Here is a 14,094-nt window from a genome sequence, read left to right as displayed (position 1 = left end):
ACACAACAGGCAAGAGTGTCTGTGTGTGCATGCACATGCGTGTGCACGTGAAAAGGGGAGGAAGAACAAGATGGTGGATGTGGCTTGGGAAGTCACGTGGCGCCAGAGAAAGGTGGGGGGTGAAACCTCAAGTTAAATGGCAGCTACCTTTAAACATATGACTCTAGCAAAGGAGAGCTTCGGGAGAGAAGCTACCTTCCAACCAGAATCTCTCAAGCAGACCCACAAGTGTGTGTAAATGTTCGTTAGTAAGAAAGCAGAGGGAAGACAATCAAAGCAGCAGCTGATGATGGCCGAGATCCAACACCTGGTCTGTGTCACACAGGGATGCGGCAACTCATGAGCAATAAGCCAGGGCTTATCTGGTCTGTAAACCGACATCAACACTCCTAATAACTCAGTTATTATAGCAGCAATAACCGGGACACGGCCCGGTCTGGTACAAACTTCACAACAATGCACAGCAAGTTAAACTTCTTAAAACACACAAATAGCCTACGTTTTGCCCAGAGCTAAAGCCTCTTACTGTACTCCAACGGGGGAACAGGCGTGTGTAGTCCGTCCTCGGATGCGGGGATACGTGAGGCAGAGGCCCTGGTGCTTCCTAGCGGCAAAGGGGGTGTGTTCCTCCTGGTTTGGATGGACGGCGGTAGACTCGGGTGAAAGCCTGAGGGTTCAGGTCTTTCCTTCTGCGGGGATCAATTAACAGAGTGTTCCATCGCAACAGCTCTGTCTTGGTACCGGCACTGTATGTGTTTTCCCACACACACAGAGAGAAAGAAAAGAAAGGCGGATTTCGGTTCGTCCGGCGAAGTCAGAAATCCTGAGGCCTGATTCAGCTGCGTGCACGGTCACTTCTACTGGTTTCTAGAGTAATTGTCACAGGGGACGGAATCTAATTTTAGAAGTGGTTACTTCCTTTGTCGGACCGAGAAATCACCTGATCATGGCGAGTCTTGTTCCTGGAAGCAATGAATAGCTGGCGTTGCGTTATATTTATAGTTGCTAACATGCAGGTCATTTACCCATTGTGCTCATGCACAACAGCATCCTACCTCAAGGCCGCACTTACAGGGTTACTTGGAGAGGATCTGTGTCTGAACACTGCAACCTCACTACTAGGGTCCCTCAGGGCTCTGTATTAGTTCCCATCCTCTTCTCTCTGTACACTGTGTCACTAGTCATTCATTCATACAGTGTTTCCTACCATAGCTATGCAGATGACACCCAACTCTTGTGGTCCTCTCCACAATCTGAAACCCAGGTAGCAGCCTAATCTGTGCATGTCTGGCTGACATTTCTCAGTGGATGTCGATGCACCACCTGAAGCTCAATCTGGCTTTTGCTTTTCCTCCCAGGGAAGGTGTCTCTACAAACAACCTCTCCATCACCATTGAGAACTCTGTGTTGACCCCTGCTCAAACTGCAAGGAAGCCTGGGTGTGACACTGGATGACCAGCTGTCCTTCACTGCCTTGTTGGCAGTGACTACCCGTTCCTGCAGATTCATCCTCCACAACATCAGGAGGATACTCAAAGAAAAGGCGACGCAGGTATTGTGCAGGCTCTTGTTATCTCACCCCTGGACTATTGCAACTCCCTCCTAGCTGGTCTACTGGCATGTGCCATCCAACCTCTGCAGCTCATCCAGAATGCAGCGGCCCGATTGGTCTTCAACCTACCAGAATTCTCGCACACTACACCGCTCCTCCGCACCCTGCGCTGGCTTCTGGTGGTGGCTCTAATCCGATTCAAGGCACTGGTACTCGCCTACCGTGCTGCGAATGGCTCAGGCCCTTACTAAATCCAGAACATGACCTTACACCCCAGCCGTCCACTCTGCTCTGCTACTGACAAACGCCTTGCTACTCCCTTACTGCGAGGGGTGGGCAACCACCGCTCAACTAAATCCTGTCTGTTTTCTGTCCTGGTTCCTCAATGGTGAAACAAGCTCCCCATTGACATCAGGACCACAGAAACCCTTAAATGCCTCCGTCACAAAATGAAAAACTCACCTGTTCAGACAGCACCTTACTCGATAAATGTTTATATACTCTCTTGATTCTTGCACTTTTTTGGTAATATCTTCATGGTTGAATGCACTTTTTATCATACGCTTTGGACAAAAGCGTCAGCTAAATGAATGTAATGTAATGTCTAATGGGACAGACCTACTTGTCTATCAGGCTAAATGCAACAACAGTGCACATCATATACAGTCCAAGAGCATGTTTCTTACATTCCATTCAAACCCCCCAACTGCGATGCCTCCGGCTGCACCTGTTCCTGCCAGACCAATAAACAAACCACTGCCGACATTACTGGACATCAGTGACGCTCCAATCTGTAAACACAAACAGGCAATACACAATTACAACAGGAATTTATATTGACTTAAAGGTTTCGCTTTGTTGAAAAATTCTGAAATTTGAATGTATAGACCTGTACAGCGCATTCCTTAAAAATGCTTATTAGCTACATATAAAGTGCCATGTGTAATGATTCTGCCCCCAGGATTATTATATCTAGTGGACTTTTATCTATTTTCCATTTCTAGGAGTGCTTAGTGTTTCTTTGCCTTGGTTAAGTTATCTTTGTTATACCGTGTTTGTGTTTTCTTGAGTTTCCTGTTTTATTTTGAAGTCCCTTTCCTTGTGTTGCTCACTTCCTTTGCCATGTCTTGTTTCTGGTGTCTTTGCTTTTCCTGTGTCTCCTGCCCCTGTGATTGTCTGCACTTGTTCCTAATGTGTCTCACCTGTGTTCAATTTGCCCTGCCCACCTTGTGTCTATTTAGTCTCTGTGCTTCCCTTTGTCTTTGTTGGTTTGTCTGTTATTTTACCCCCAGTCTGTGGTTCCTGTGATATTCTTCCTGTTGATTTCCCCCTGCCTCCTGTGTTTTTCTACTGGCTACTTTTTGCTACATTCGTGGACACCTTTAGTTGCATTTTGTTTTTTGAGATGCAGTTAGTCTGTTTTCTTTCATTTTTAAATATTCAATATACACCTCTGCATTAAGGTCCAGTTCCTGCTCAATCATGACACCATGGCGACAAATACCCACTAAGTAAGGTATGTGATTCGTTTGTCTCTGTATTGCAGCACCACTGCCTCCTGCCAGACAAAAATACAAACTGCAGATTGAAAAAACACTCCCTTTCGATCGGTCTGTTTCACCAGACTCTAAATTGACTGTAGGTGTGAATGTAAGAGTGAATTGTTGTTTATCTTTGTATGTTGGCGCTGTGATGGGCTGGTGACATGTACAGGGTTCAACCCCGCCTCTCGCCCAATGTCAGCTGGGACTTACTCCATGTCAAAGAATAACTGCTGTGACAGCTAAGGGTAGGTGTAAGAGCAGCAAAACAAAACTGTTAAGTGCAAAACAGGACATGGATGCATCAAATAGAAAAATGTAGCACCATATTACCAATTGAACTGAGAAGTAAACGTCATCTACATCAGCACAACCAGTACTCACAGGCCACCAGGTCATTGAACGGCCAGCCAAGAAGTAGCCTCCTACAGTGCTGCGATTGGCTCGTACTGAAGACTGTGGAAGAGACAGAGGTACAGATCAGGCCAGCCACACCACTACTAAGTGTGTTCTCAGTATTTTTTGCTTGGGCACATTTCTGATTACCATAAAGGCTATACTTTAACACATACTGACTCATTAAAGAATAAGAGCCAAAAGGATTCAAGTTTCAGGTACCTGATTATGAAGGAAATAGTATTAATGATTAAAAACAATTTGCTTGTACAATGACTTGAAACACTGTCACCTGTTCATGCAAAGCTTTCTTATTTTTCACACAAAGTGCAACATGTCAAGCCCAGATTTGCTCTTTATCAAGTATTACCCAAAGTTTATCATATTTACTATGATCGTGTTATAACTTCAATAATATCCAAATAATGTGTAAAGTGGGTTGAGCTATTGTTCTTACCCAGATTCCCACCACCATGACAAAGATAAAATAAACAACAACCACAGCGATGTCAGCAGCATCCAAGCTGACACCTGTGCTGGGAGTTGCTGCAGTGGTGAACCCAGTGGTGAAGCCAGAGGAGCTGCTGCCTGCGAGCCAAGAAGAGAATGGAAATTCACTATGGCAGCATTTTCTTCTCATTGACAGACACACCATACCCAACTGTTTAAAAAACAATTTAAAGTGCACAAAAGACATGTAATTAGAATACTGCACTGTACATAAAAAGTACAGGTGCCAATTGTATCTCAACAAGACTGTGGAAGATGGCAGACTATCAGCTGTGAAGCTGTTAACATACGGAAATAGGTGGTGTCATGAACAATGTAGATCCTGGTAAATCTTGAGTCATAATTGTAAATAACAGCTGGGACATAAATACTGCGCATTGTTTTTGGAGTTGTCCAAGAAGTTCTGGTCATGCATTACCAAAGAGATCTAAAGATTCAGGCCAGTTTCTATTAGGAGTGTGACTTAAAAACAGGATCATTGATGGTAAGAATATTCAGGCAGTTGAACACCCTTTTTTTTAACTTGAAAATACATTTATTCCTTCATTAATTAGAAATTCTTCTATTGTAACTCAGTGGTAAAAGGAAATGAGAGACTCAGTGCTAAGTTAAATGGAATTTGATAGATCATTTCCCCAGACATCTAAGCATTGTCACCAAAACTGGAAAGGGCACATTCAATTAGAAGGCTTGAGACTGATTTGCCTCCAAACAGCAGTGCTTGAATGATGCTCAGGATAAGGATAATCTTGACAGTGTTAAGAAATCCTACTTAATGCTGATGTGTATATTCATTGGTTCATCTGTTGCTTTTTGTAAGTTCTACTTCCCTCTTTGTTCCTTCTGTCCCTTTCTTCTTTTATTTTTCTTATTCTCATTAGCTCACAGCCATGACCTATATTAAAATTATGTATAAATTAGTCCTGTCAACATTAACGCGATAATCTTTGCATTAATTGTGAACTATTTAACGTGTAGAAAAAATTTAACGCAATGTTGACGCATTTGTTTACTTCCTGTGCCTGCTGACGATGTGTGCCGCACAACCATTAGCCATGAGCCATCCTGGCTTAGGATGGATACAGACAAGGAAGGAGTTTAAAGTATGGTTTGTCACGAAAACACGTGAAAAGTGACAAGGGGAAATATGCGATACACACGCGAAACAGGAATTGTTTATAACTTTCACGATGGACGTCAAAATGAAAAGCGATCAATATATTGCAATATATGAAAGAAACAGGAAGTAGTTTTAGCAGATGCTCTCTATGTTATGCAGAGGGAGAGAAATAACTTGAAGCGTTAATATGTGGTTCCGTAATAAAGTCATCTGTTGCAGTGAAAGCGCTCAACAAGACAGAAAAACGCCCTGTATATAGTCTGCGCAAACGGAAAAAGGCAGAGAATGAGTTTAGAGGGTTATTGTGGTTTTTCAGGTTGACACACTCACTGCCTGTCACATCACAGTGCACGCAGGAGATTATCCCCCAACGTGTGCAGAGATTTAGCTGAAAGATATCTGGACACGTCGACGAGGCCTCAGTGAGTCACTTGACTTCACATGGCCTTGATGGTTTAATTTGAAATCTCTAGTTCACAGGAGAGAATCTGTGTTCAAAGTTAAAAAGATGCCATTAAACAATAGTATTTGAATTGAAATACTTCCTTTGTGTTGATTCTACATTAAATCCATAATTTTACATTTAAATATCCATTATTACTAACTTCAATCTTAAGAAAAAAACAATGCGATTAATTGTGATTAAAAGTTTCCCATCCCCAGTTAGTTGATTTAGATTTAGTTTGATCACTTATACATATTTGTTACATTTATCGTTTGTACAGCTTCTTTCCCTTGTCTTCCTGTTTCACATGCACTGGAAAGCTGTCTATAAAATCAGCCTTTCACATGCAATAAAAATAGAGCTTGTTGTAGAAGCAGTCATACATTGAACCTTTGAGTGTAAAACTGAGTTAAAGAAGGATCAGACCTGTATTGAGACTTGCAGACATGTTGATTCCAATATTCCAGATGGTGTGGCGCATGTTAAATGTTCCACTGACTCTGTGTAGCACAGTTAAGTCAATGGTGTGGTAAACCTAAAAGAGGTGTGTGAATCTGTGCAGTTAAGCTTTAGCTTAATTATTAATCACTTTGACACTGAGATGGTCAAACTTCACGGCCTGGTTATAATCTCTTACCAAAGACTGACATGCATGATGTCATCTAAAAACAGGTACACAGCTTGTTGCTGTTTGCAGATGGAATCAGTATATCAAAAACACCATTTTCTTCAACCACAAGGCCATTCATTAGTTTTCCCCTTAATGATCTCTGAATGTCTTTGCTCCATTAATAAAGGTATATATTTCTTGGTTTCAAGTAAGATGATAATTGTCATGAAATATATTTCCTCTCCTCTCAGAGAGATTGCAAAGATGAGTGTTTAGTCTGCCTATGCGAGGTCAGGATAGGTCAGGATAGGTTTCTCCACCCTACCACTGCATAGCTACTTGCAGTGTGATTACTGGGCAGGTGGGACCCCATTCACCCCTTTCTTCCTCCGAGCCGACATCCTGGTTGGTGCCGCGAAATTGTTTTGCGAAGACATCACGCCTCTGTGCATCTTCTCTAATATCAGGTATGTGGCTGTGCCCTTTCCTTTTTTTTCCGCATCCACGCAGCACAGCGCACATATTAAGTCCACATTTTCTGCTCCTTTGCAGCGCATATGGCGCAGCTGAGGGTTGGAGGAATGAATCACTCCACTTTGGAGCTCCTGCTTGGCGCAGTGCATTCCCTGTGAGGTAAGCCGCTCAAATTTATTCCGCCGGTAATCCTGTCTTCACCATACCGATTCCTAAATTGCTCTGTTCTGCTGTACAAAAACACTGTGGATTTTGCAGCTCACATTCCTGCTGCCAGAGAGGTTGCTGGTTGTGTTTCGGTGTGCGACCTATCATTGGCCGCCAAGCTCTGGCATGAGTTGCTGTTTTGGCTCTACAAGTTCAGGGTTTTAACTGCTCAAGCAGACACATCTGTTTAATATAGTGTTTATTCTTGTCAGTTACATTCCTTTTTTTTCTTTGATTAATTGGGTTCTTTCATTTGACTTGAATGAAAATTACTTTTTGGATTTAGATCAGTGTTAAGATGTGTCTGGTATTGTTTTTCATTGATTTAAGTGTCTGTGTATTTGGGTTTTGTTGTTGTTTTCTTTGTGCAACTTCCACCTGCCTTGTTAACATATCTCGGGGTACTGTACATTCCAATGGTTAATGTGGGTACGATTAAAATTATTCTCTACCCGCGTAATTGCCTTGGGGCATTGAGTAGTGCCCAAGTGGTCAGTCTGCCCACAGGGGTCACAGAGGTGAGGTCCACCTCACCCAGTTTTTCCTCCCAAGGGACTGCCAGCTCTGCACCAGATAAGGTGGAGTCCATGGACTTGTCAGCATTGGCTGAACAAGAGCAGATGGAGGTAAGGTCCTTACTGAGAGATACAAAGTTCAGTCTTTTCGACCCATGACGGTGACCTGGGCTCTACAAACCTCACCTCACACGATTTACCTCTGCTGGATGATACTCCAGTACCGTCTTCAAAAACTAGGAAAGAGGCCTTTCCCCTACCTCGCATTGAGGAGAGTTTAGATGCACTGGCTCAGGCCCGCTAGGTTCTCCACCAGATAGTGTCCAGTGGCTACAACCAGGTGCCTGTTTCCGGACCAGACAAATCCAAAACCGCCATCTGCACACCATTGGACTTTTTGAATTCAACCGGATTCCCTTTGGGTTGTGTAACGAACCAAACACCTTCCAGCAGCTGACGCAAAGGATGTTTGAGGATCAGCAGGGCCAGTCTTTATTGCTTTACCTCAATGACATCATTGTATTTTGCACCTGCAGCGGCTAGAAACTGTCCTTGGTCGGCTACGAAATCGAGGCCTGAAAGCCAAGTTGGAGAAGTGTGCCTTCTTTAAAAAAAAAGTTAACTACTTGGGGCATATTATCTCCAGCAAAGGTGTCTCCACAGACCCTGCAAAATTGAGCCTATGGCCAAGTTGCAGCGTCCTCGTCAGGTGTCCGACCTGCGCTCATTTTTGGCCTTCGCCTGCGAACCGGCGGTTTGTAGAGGGTTTGCATGAGTAGGTGGCAGTTCTTGCAGGCACTAAGTCCAAAAGTATGTCGGGACAAGCTCTTAGTGTGGCACGGACACCTCAGTGTGAGGAAAGTTTTGAGGCCTCAAAGTCATGGTGGTCTCCTCCCCAGTGCTTATGCAGACGTTTCATGCCCATTCATTTTGGAGATTGATGCCAGCCATTGTGGCCTTGGTGCTGTCCTCTCCTAGGAAACCAACAGTGGTGTTAGACCAGTGGCATATGCCAGCAGAAGCCTTCGAGCCACTGAGCGCAACATGGATAACTACAGCTCCATGAAATTGGAATTTTTAGGGCTAAAGTGGGCCATGACACAAACATTTTGAGAGTATCTGCTGGGGCATAAGTGTGTGATCTTTACTGACAACAATCCACTGAGTAATCTCCACTCTGCCAAACTGGGGGCCACTGAGCAGCAATGGGCAACCCAACTTGCTGCCTTTGATTTCAACATCAAATATGGGGCAGGTAGCAGCAATAAGAATGCTAATGCGCTGTCCTGTAAGCATGGGTCTGGTTCCGGCTTGGGCGAGCAGGCCTTCACTAGCACTCTGGTTTCCAGCGGCCTCCAGAAAGCTGCACAGTCAGATCCTGTGGCCTCTGCAACCCAGTCCATCGTCTCTGTCCTCCCGCGTCATTCCGCTTTGGACATTGGTTTCTTACAGGATGATGATCCCCTCCTGAAGGATGTCCGCATGTTCTGGAGGAGGAAGGTTCGGCCTTCCCCGACTGAAAGGCGACAGATTTCCATGCCAGCTATGGTGCTGTTAGGCCAATGGGATTGCCTAGTAGAAAAGAGGGGGTGCTTTATCGCCAGGTCTTCAGTTTTGACGGGGGAGAGGAGTTTCCCCAGCTCATCCTTCCTACAGTTCTTAAACAGGAGATCTTGAAACAGCTACACCAAGAGCATGGGCATCGGGGCATTGAGCGAACTGCTGAACTCATATGGCAGCGTTGTTACTGGCCGGGAATGTTTTCAAACATAAAGCTGTGGGTGTAGGAGTGTGAGCGTTGCCAGGTCGCGAAAGACTCTGGACCAGTGTCACACAGCTTTATGGGACACTTGCTTGCGTCTAGGCCAAATGAGATCTTGGCCATTGATTTCACACTGTTGGAGCCTTCCCAAAGTGGTTTTGAAAATGTCCTTGTAATAACCGATGTTTTCAGTAAATACAACATGGCTGTCCCTACACAAGATCAATGGGCCCTACCGTGGCAGCGTTGTTACTGGCCGGGAATGTTTTCAGACATAAAGCAGTGGGTCCAGGAGTGAGAGCGAGATTATTTCTTGGGGATATTGCAATGTATCAGATGATTTTTCCTCATATTCCTAAAACCATAATGCTGTCTGTATTTTGATTTTCCTTTAATTATCCCAATCCTATTATTTGTGATCCTCAAAGAAATTAAGTTAACATAGGCTACTCTGAATGTACTGACTGTAATGTAATGTAAATGTTCACTCCACTGCTGGAGACATCTTAATCTGTCTGTCTTTCACACACTTGTTGTTTATGGGCCAAGAAAAAGTGCAGTTTTGCTTTTGGATATGGTTATGACCATGATACATTTTGAGTAAACAGCTGATCAGCGCTCTGGAGCAGCGGTAGCTGCGACTCACTTTTCAAATCGCGATTTTGATTTGAAAACGATTAATCATTCAGCCCAACATGACAAAAATGTTTAACGAAGACTTTAAAGTTCACGACAAGACCGCTTTATAACGCTGCAGTACGGAGTTCATGTAAAATTAACCTCTGATGTCCACACGAAGCTGACAGAAGCACAGAAGAGAAGAAGAGTTACGATACACCATCTCGTCCAGTTGCAGTGGCTTAAACTGGCAGGTTTTAATATTGCAGACCACTGTTATTTGAAAGTAGTTTAAAGTGTAAACTTTAAACTAAACTTAAACTAAACACCCCCCTTTCCAAAGTATTGCTTCTCAGGTCTATCCTCCCCTGAGAAACTCTTAAGATGAGTCTTCTCAGGCATCAACCAAGGTCATCTTATCTATGGTAAGCCGAAACAATCATTGAGCAGGTGAAGTGTCATAGTCATGGGGAGATGATGACATTACTCAAAGCTAAATACACTACTGAGACCGAGGATGGGCAGACTATCTTGGGACACCGAACACTGTGAACCTGTTGATCTGTGTCGCGAACCCGAAAGTCTCCTCAAAATTGAGCATTTATAATAAATACTTCTGCTTAAGACATCCACGGTTTCGGTCTTAATGAATCAGCATCCACTCCATCAATTATTCCATTTCAGGATTCAGGAACATCAAACCTGATTACAGATAGCTTTTGAAGGTGCCAGGGAAAGGTTGAAGGTTACAGCAGAGCGCAGGAAGAGAAACTACGATGTGTAAGTTCGAGATGCACCTCTGACAGAGGGCCGGGTGGTGTGACTGCACGATTTCAGTGTGGATGGACATCATAAGATCCAGGATCTGTGGGGTCCGGTCTTATTTTTAGGGTCCTGATGGCGCAGAAAAGGGGAGGGTCAGTATACACCATTGCACCGGTCAATGATAATAGTAGAACCAGACAGGTTCATCATACGCTGTTAAAGGCTGCGATTGGAGTTGACTCTCCCAATGGTGCCCCTGTCCTCTTCTCACCTACCGACCAGCAACAGGAGGATGAGTCGTCATGTGATCGTGATCTGTTTGTCTTGAGGCACCAGGCCACTGGAGCAACCCCTATTCAAACAGCTGCAATAACCCAAACCAACCCTTGGTTGCTGCCCCCACAGTTTGACCCCATCCACATTGTGTCCGGTCCTTCATCGGCTCCCACTACGGTGGCAGGTGACCTGCCATCTGTCGTCTTGGCTGTTCCACCAGCCGCTTGTTCTGACCAGAGTGGCAGCATGACGCACGGCACGGTCGCCACCATTCCAATGTCCATCGCCTTCCCAGATCAGTGGAGCATGGGGCCTCCAAACTGTACTGGTTCTCTTGTCCAATGCAATTCCTGCTCTATTTAGCCCTGGTATCCTTTTGCTGGAAGAAGGGGTGGTGTATTGTAGCAGAATGATAAGGCTGTGCTGTTTGCATTACTTAATCACCCAGCTCATATGAGCCAACCACCACTGGAGGGCAGACTATAAATATAGGTAATCGATGGTGAAGGCACCACCCACTTCCTGGTTGCCGCATTTCCGTCCACCTGACTCCCGTACCTCGGCAGGTATGTAGAAGTGGTTGCATCGGTAAAGCTAGGTTCTGTCTTCAGAATTGCTGCAGTTACACCGGTTTGCCTCCGTTTTAGGCTATCCTGTGGGTGATTCCCCCTCGTTCAGCTAAGTGCGCTGAGCGCTGTCGCGGTCTGAGCGCTGTACGCTCTGTCTCCCTCACAGCCGGGGATAACTGGCGCTGCCTCATTGGTATGTAGGTTGCATGTTACCAGCTTGGACTGATGCGGCTATTATTGCTTGTTTGTTTATTAATTTAAGTTTCCTTTTATGCATAACAGGGTCTGTGAGCAACTGCAGTGCTGTAGTGCCCACATGAGCTCACAGGGAGAAAAGTTGCTGCTTTGTCTATGGGCAAAGTTTATGCTGTGCCTATGATCTGTTCTCGTCCACGGTTTACCTACAGCGAAGCTGTGTTTTAAAAGTCTTGATAAAGGCTGCTTGCCTTTATCTTGGAGTTATAAATTCGGGGTCTGATTTATTTCATTTGATTTGATTTGCTTTTCTCTGGTTATATTAAGTGGTTTATGTTCAAAAATTGGTATTAGTTATGATGTTGGTTATGATTAATTTGTAAGTGACATTCTGAAGAAAAAGAATCTTCATTTGCTTTTGTTAATTTTGCTGTGTTTATTTTGTTGCATCTATTGGCTGGATATTCTTTTTGCAGCCCACCCTGCTTTGTGTTAAATTGTTTATTTTTTAATTGTTATTTTGCTTTTCTTTACCATTGCATTAATATTTTATTGTGGGGTGAACCTTTTTGTTGATTGTCCTTTTTTCCCCAACTTTTCAATAGCTGAGGGCCCCTGGTGGAGAGACTGGTGGTGACTCCGGGTGGCGGTATCTCCCTCCTTGTGTGATGTGTCGGGCAACCCTGGTTTGAGGGTGTGTGTTTTTCACGCGTGATTTGGATGACCCCTGGGATCCCTCGTTCCTCCTTTACCCAGGTCTCCATCGGCAAGCCTCAGCTCTGATCAGGCCTCCCCATTTTTCTGGGTGGCGTTGTCTGGCTTCCCGTGGTAAAAGTACTGTTATCCCTTGACTTACTATTCCCCACCCGCATGCCACATTTGCTATGCCGGGATAGACGATGGTTAGCCAAGGCTGTCTCGGGGTGTCAGAGTTGCAGAATTTAGGTTATATCTTGCAAGATGCACTGCAGTAAATATACAACAGACTCAGACAGAGACCAAGTGGAACTTTGGAAGAAGCCATTCTGTTTGTGAGATGACAACATTATTTGGAGAGAACTAAAGTGGAGCACAGTGAGCAGGAATAGACCCAAAAGGAGAGATCGAGGAGATAGTTCTCAAGACAGCGATACGGACAGGCCGCAGACCAAAGCAATGAGATCTGATCAAAACAGTGATGAGGGGTTTAAAGTGAAGGGAGGTTCCGGATTTACTGCTGTCAGTCCCCTTAAATTGACAAATTAACTTAAAAAAAAGATTGGTGATGTAATGCATGCCCCACTTATGCAAAATGGAATGATCTCTATTATATTCAAGTCAGCAATGCAACAAACTAAGGTGCTCAAGATAAAAAATGTGCTGGGTAAGGGAGTCAAGGTTTTCAAGCCATGGTTAAATACTGAGGTTAAAAGAGTAATGTACAATGTGTCATTGGAATTATCTGAGCAAGAAATATTAACCTGTCTGAAGGGAGGCAATGTCACGGCTGCAGAGCGCATGGGCAGGGGTGAGAATGGAAGAGGAACCACCCCTGTCCTTCTCACCTTCAGAGATGATGTGGTACCTAAGAGAGTCATGTTGGGATATATGATATACACAGTGAAAGAGTATGAAAGACCCCCTATGAGATGCTTTAAGTGCCAGAAATATGGGCATGTGGCAGCTGTGTGTAATGGAAAGCGAATGTATAGATGATCCTAAACAAATCTAGACAGAGCAGGGTGGGTGGACGGGGGCCAAGACGGACTGAAAAAACTGTCACTGGGGGACTAGACAGGGGTTTTGCTGGGGGGTTTCAGCAGGCCTGGGTGACGGCCCGGAGGCCTTGCAGGCAGGCACGACAGTTCTGGGGCAAGGCCCGGAGGCCTTGCTGGCAGGCACGACAGTTCTGGGGGAAGGCCCGGTGGCCTTGGAGGCAGGCACGACAGTTCTGGGGGAAGGCCCGGAGGCCTGGCAGGCAGGCATAGCAGTTCCAGGGGACCACCGACGAGGGACGCGTCGATCGGCCCACCGACTGGCGAGAAGGAGTAGAGTTCGGCTGGACCACCGACGAGCGACGCGTCGATCGGCCCTCCGACTGGCGAGAAGGAGGAGAGTTCGGCTGGACCCCCGACGAGGGACGCGTGAATGATGCCTTCGCTTTGCGTCAGGCTGAACAACGCCCCGTAACTGTGGTATAATGAGTGTAAACAACGGCCTGTTGTGAGCTATTGCTTAACTAAACACCAGTTATTATTCCAAATTAACTAGACCCATCTATCTTGACACCATTCCACTGGTGAATTGTAAAAACTATGCATGACAAAATACTCATCCATGCTAAAAAAAATTGCCTAACTCCTGCCTAATCCTAAACCTAGGCCCAGAAAAATTAAGTAAATACCACGCCATGAAATTCCTCCAGGCAGAGCCATTGTGTCAGACTGCAGCAGTGAAACTGTCATGATTCCGTGTTTTGATTTCCTGTTTTATTTTGAACTAGTTTTGCACTTCCTGTTTCCCTGTCTTTTGTCGGTTCCTCTTCCTCCAGAATGGACCC

General features: G+C 44.9%; 1 protein-coding gene and 1 long non-coding RNA gene across 6 annotated transcripts in view; one reads left to right on the top strand and one right to left on the bottom strand.

The window, feature by feature from the left end:
- The window catches only part of slc5a9 (solute carrier family 5 member 9), a 30,651-nt gene extending 24,519 nt beyond the window's left edge, over window positions 1-6,132 (bottom strand). For 4 of the 5 annotated variants that reach the window (XM_035647790.1, XM_035647793.1, XM_035647791.1 and 1 more), the window contains exons 1-4: window positions 5,991-6,132; window positions 3,947-4,077; window positions 3,478-3,549; window positions 2,239-2,343 (exon numbers count right to left, since the gene is read on the bottom strand). In XM_035647790.1, the coding sequence (XP_035503683.1) occupies window positions 2,239-2,343; window positions 3,478-3,549; window positions 3,947-4,077; window positions 5,991-6,045 (363 nt within the window). In that variant the 5' untranslated portion in view covers window positions 6,046-6,132. The remainder of the gene's footprint in view (window positions 1-2,238; window positions 2,344-3,477; window positions 3,550-3,946; window positions 4,078-5,990) is intronic. The other variant, XM_035647794.1, reaches the window with a different exon arrangement.
- A 5,202-nt stretch (window positions 6,133-11,334) lies between these two features.
- LOC124850938 lies at window positions 11,335-13,294 on the top strand. Its single transcript, XR_007032040.1, has 3 exons — window positions 11,335-11,357; window positions 11,439-11,553; window positions 12,161-13,294. It is a non-coding gene; the product is annotated as an uncharacterized LOC124850938 (long non-coding RNA).
- Window positions 13,295-14,094: the final 800 nt, after the last annotated feature.

This window comes from Scophthalmus maximus, chromosome 13, assembly GCF_022379125.1.
Source record: "Scophthalmus maximus strain ysfricsl-2021 chromosome 13, ASM2237912v1, whole genome shotgun sequence".
In the NCBI taxonomy this organism is placed as follows: Eukaryota; Metazoa; Chordata; class Actinopteri; order Pleuronectiformes; family Scophthalmidae; genus Scophthalmus; species Scophthalmus maximus.
This window is presented reverse-complemented; position numbering and strand designations above follow the sequence as displayed.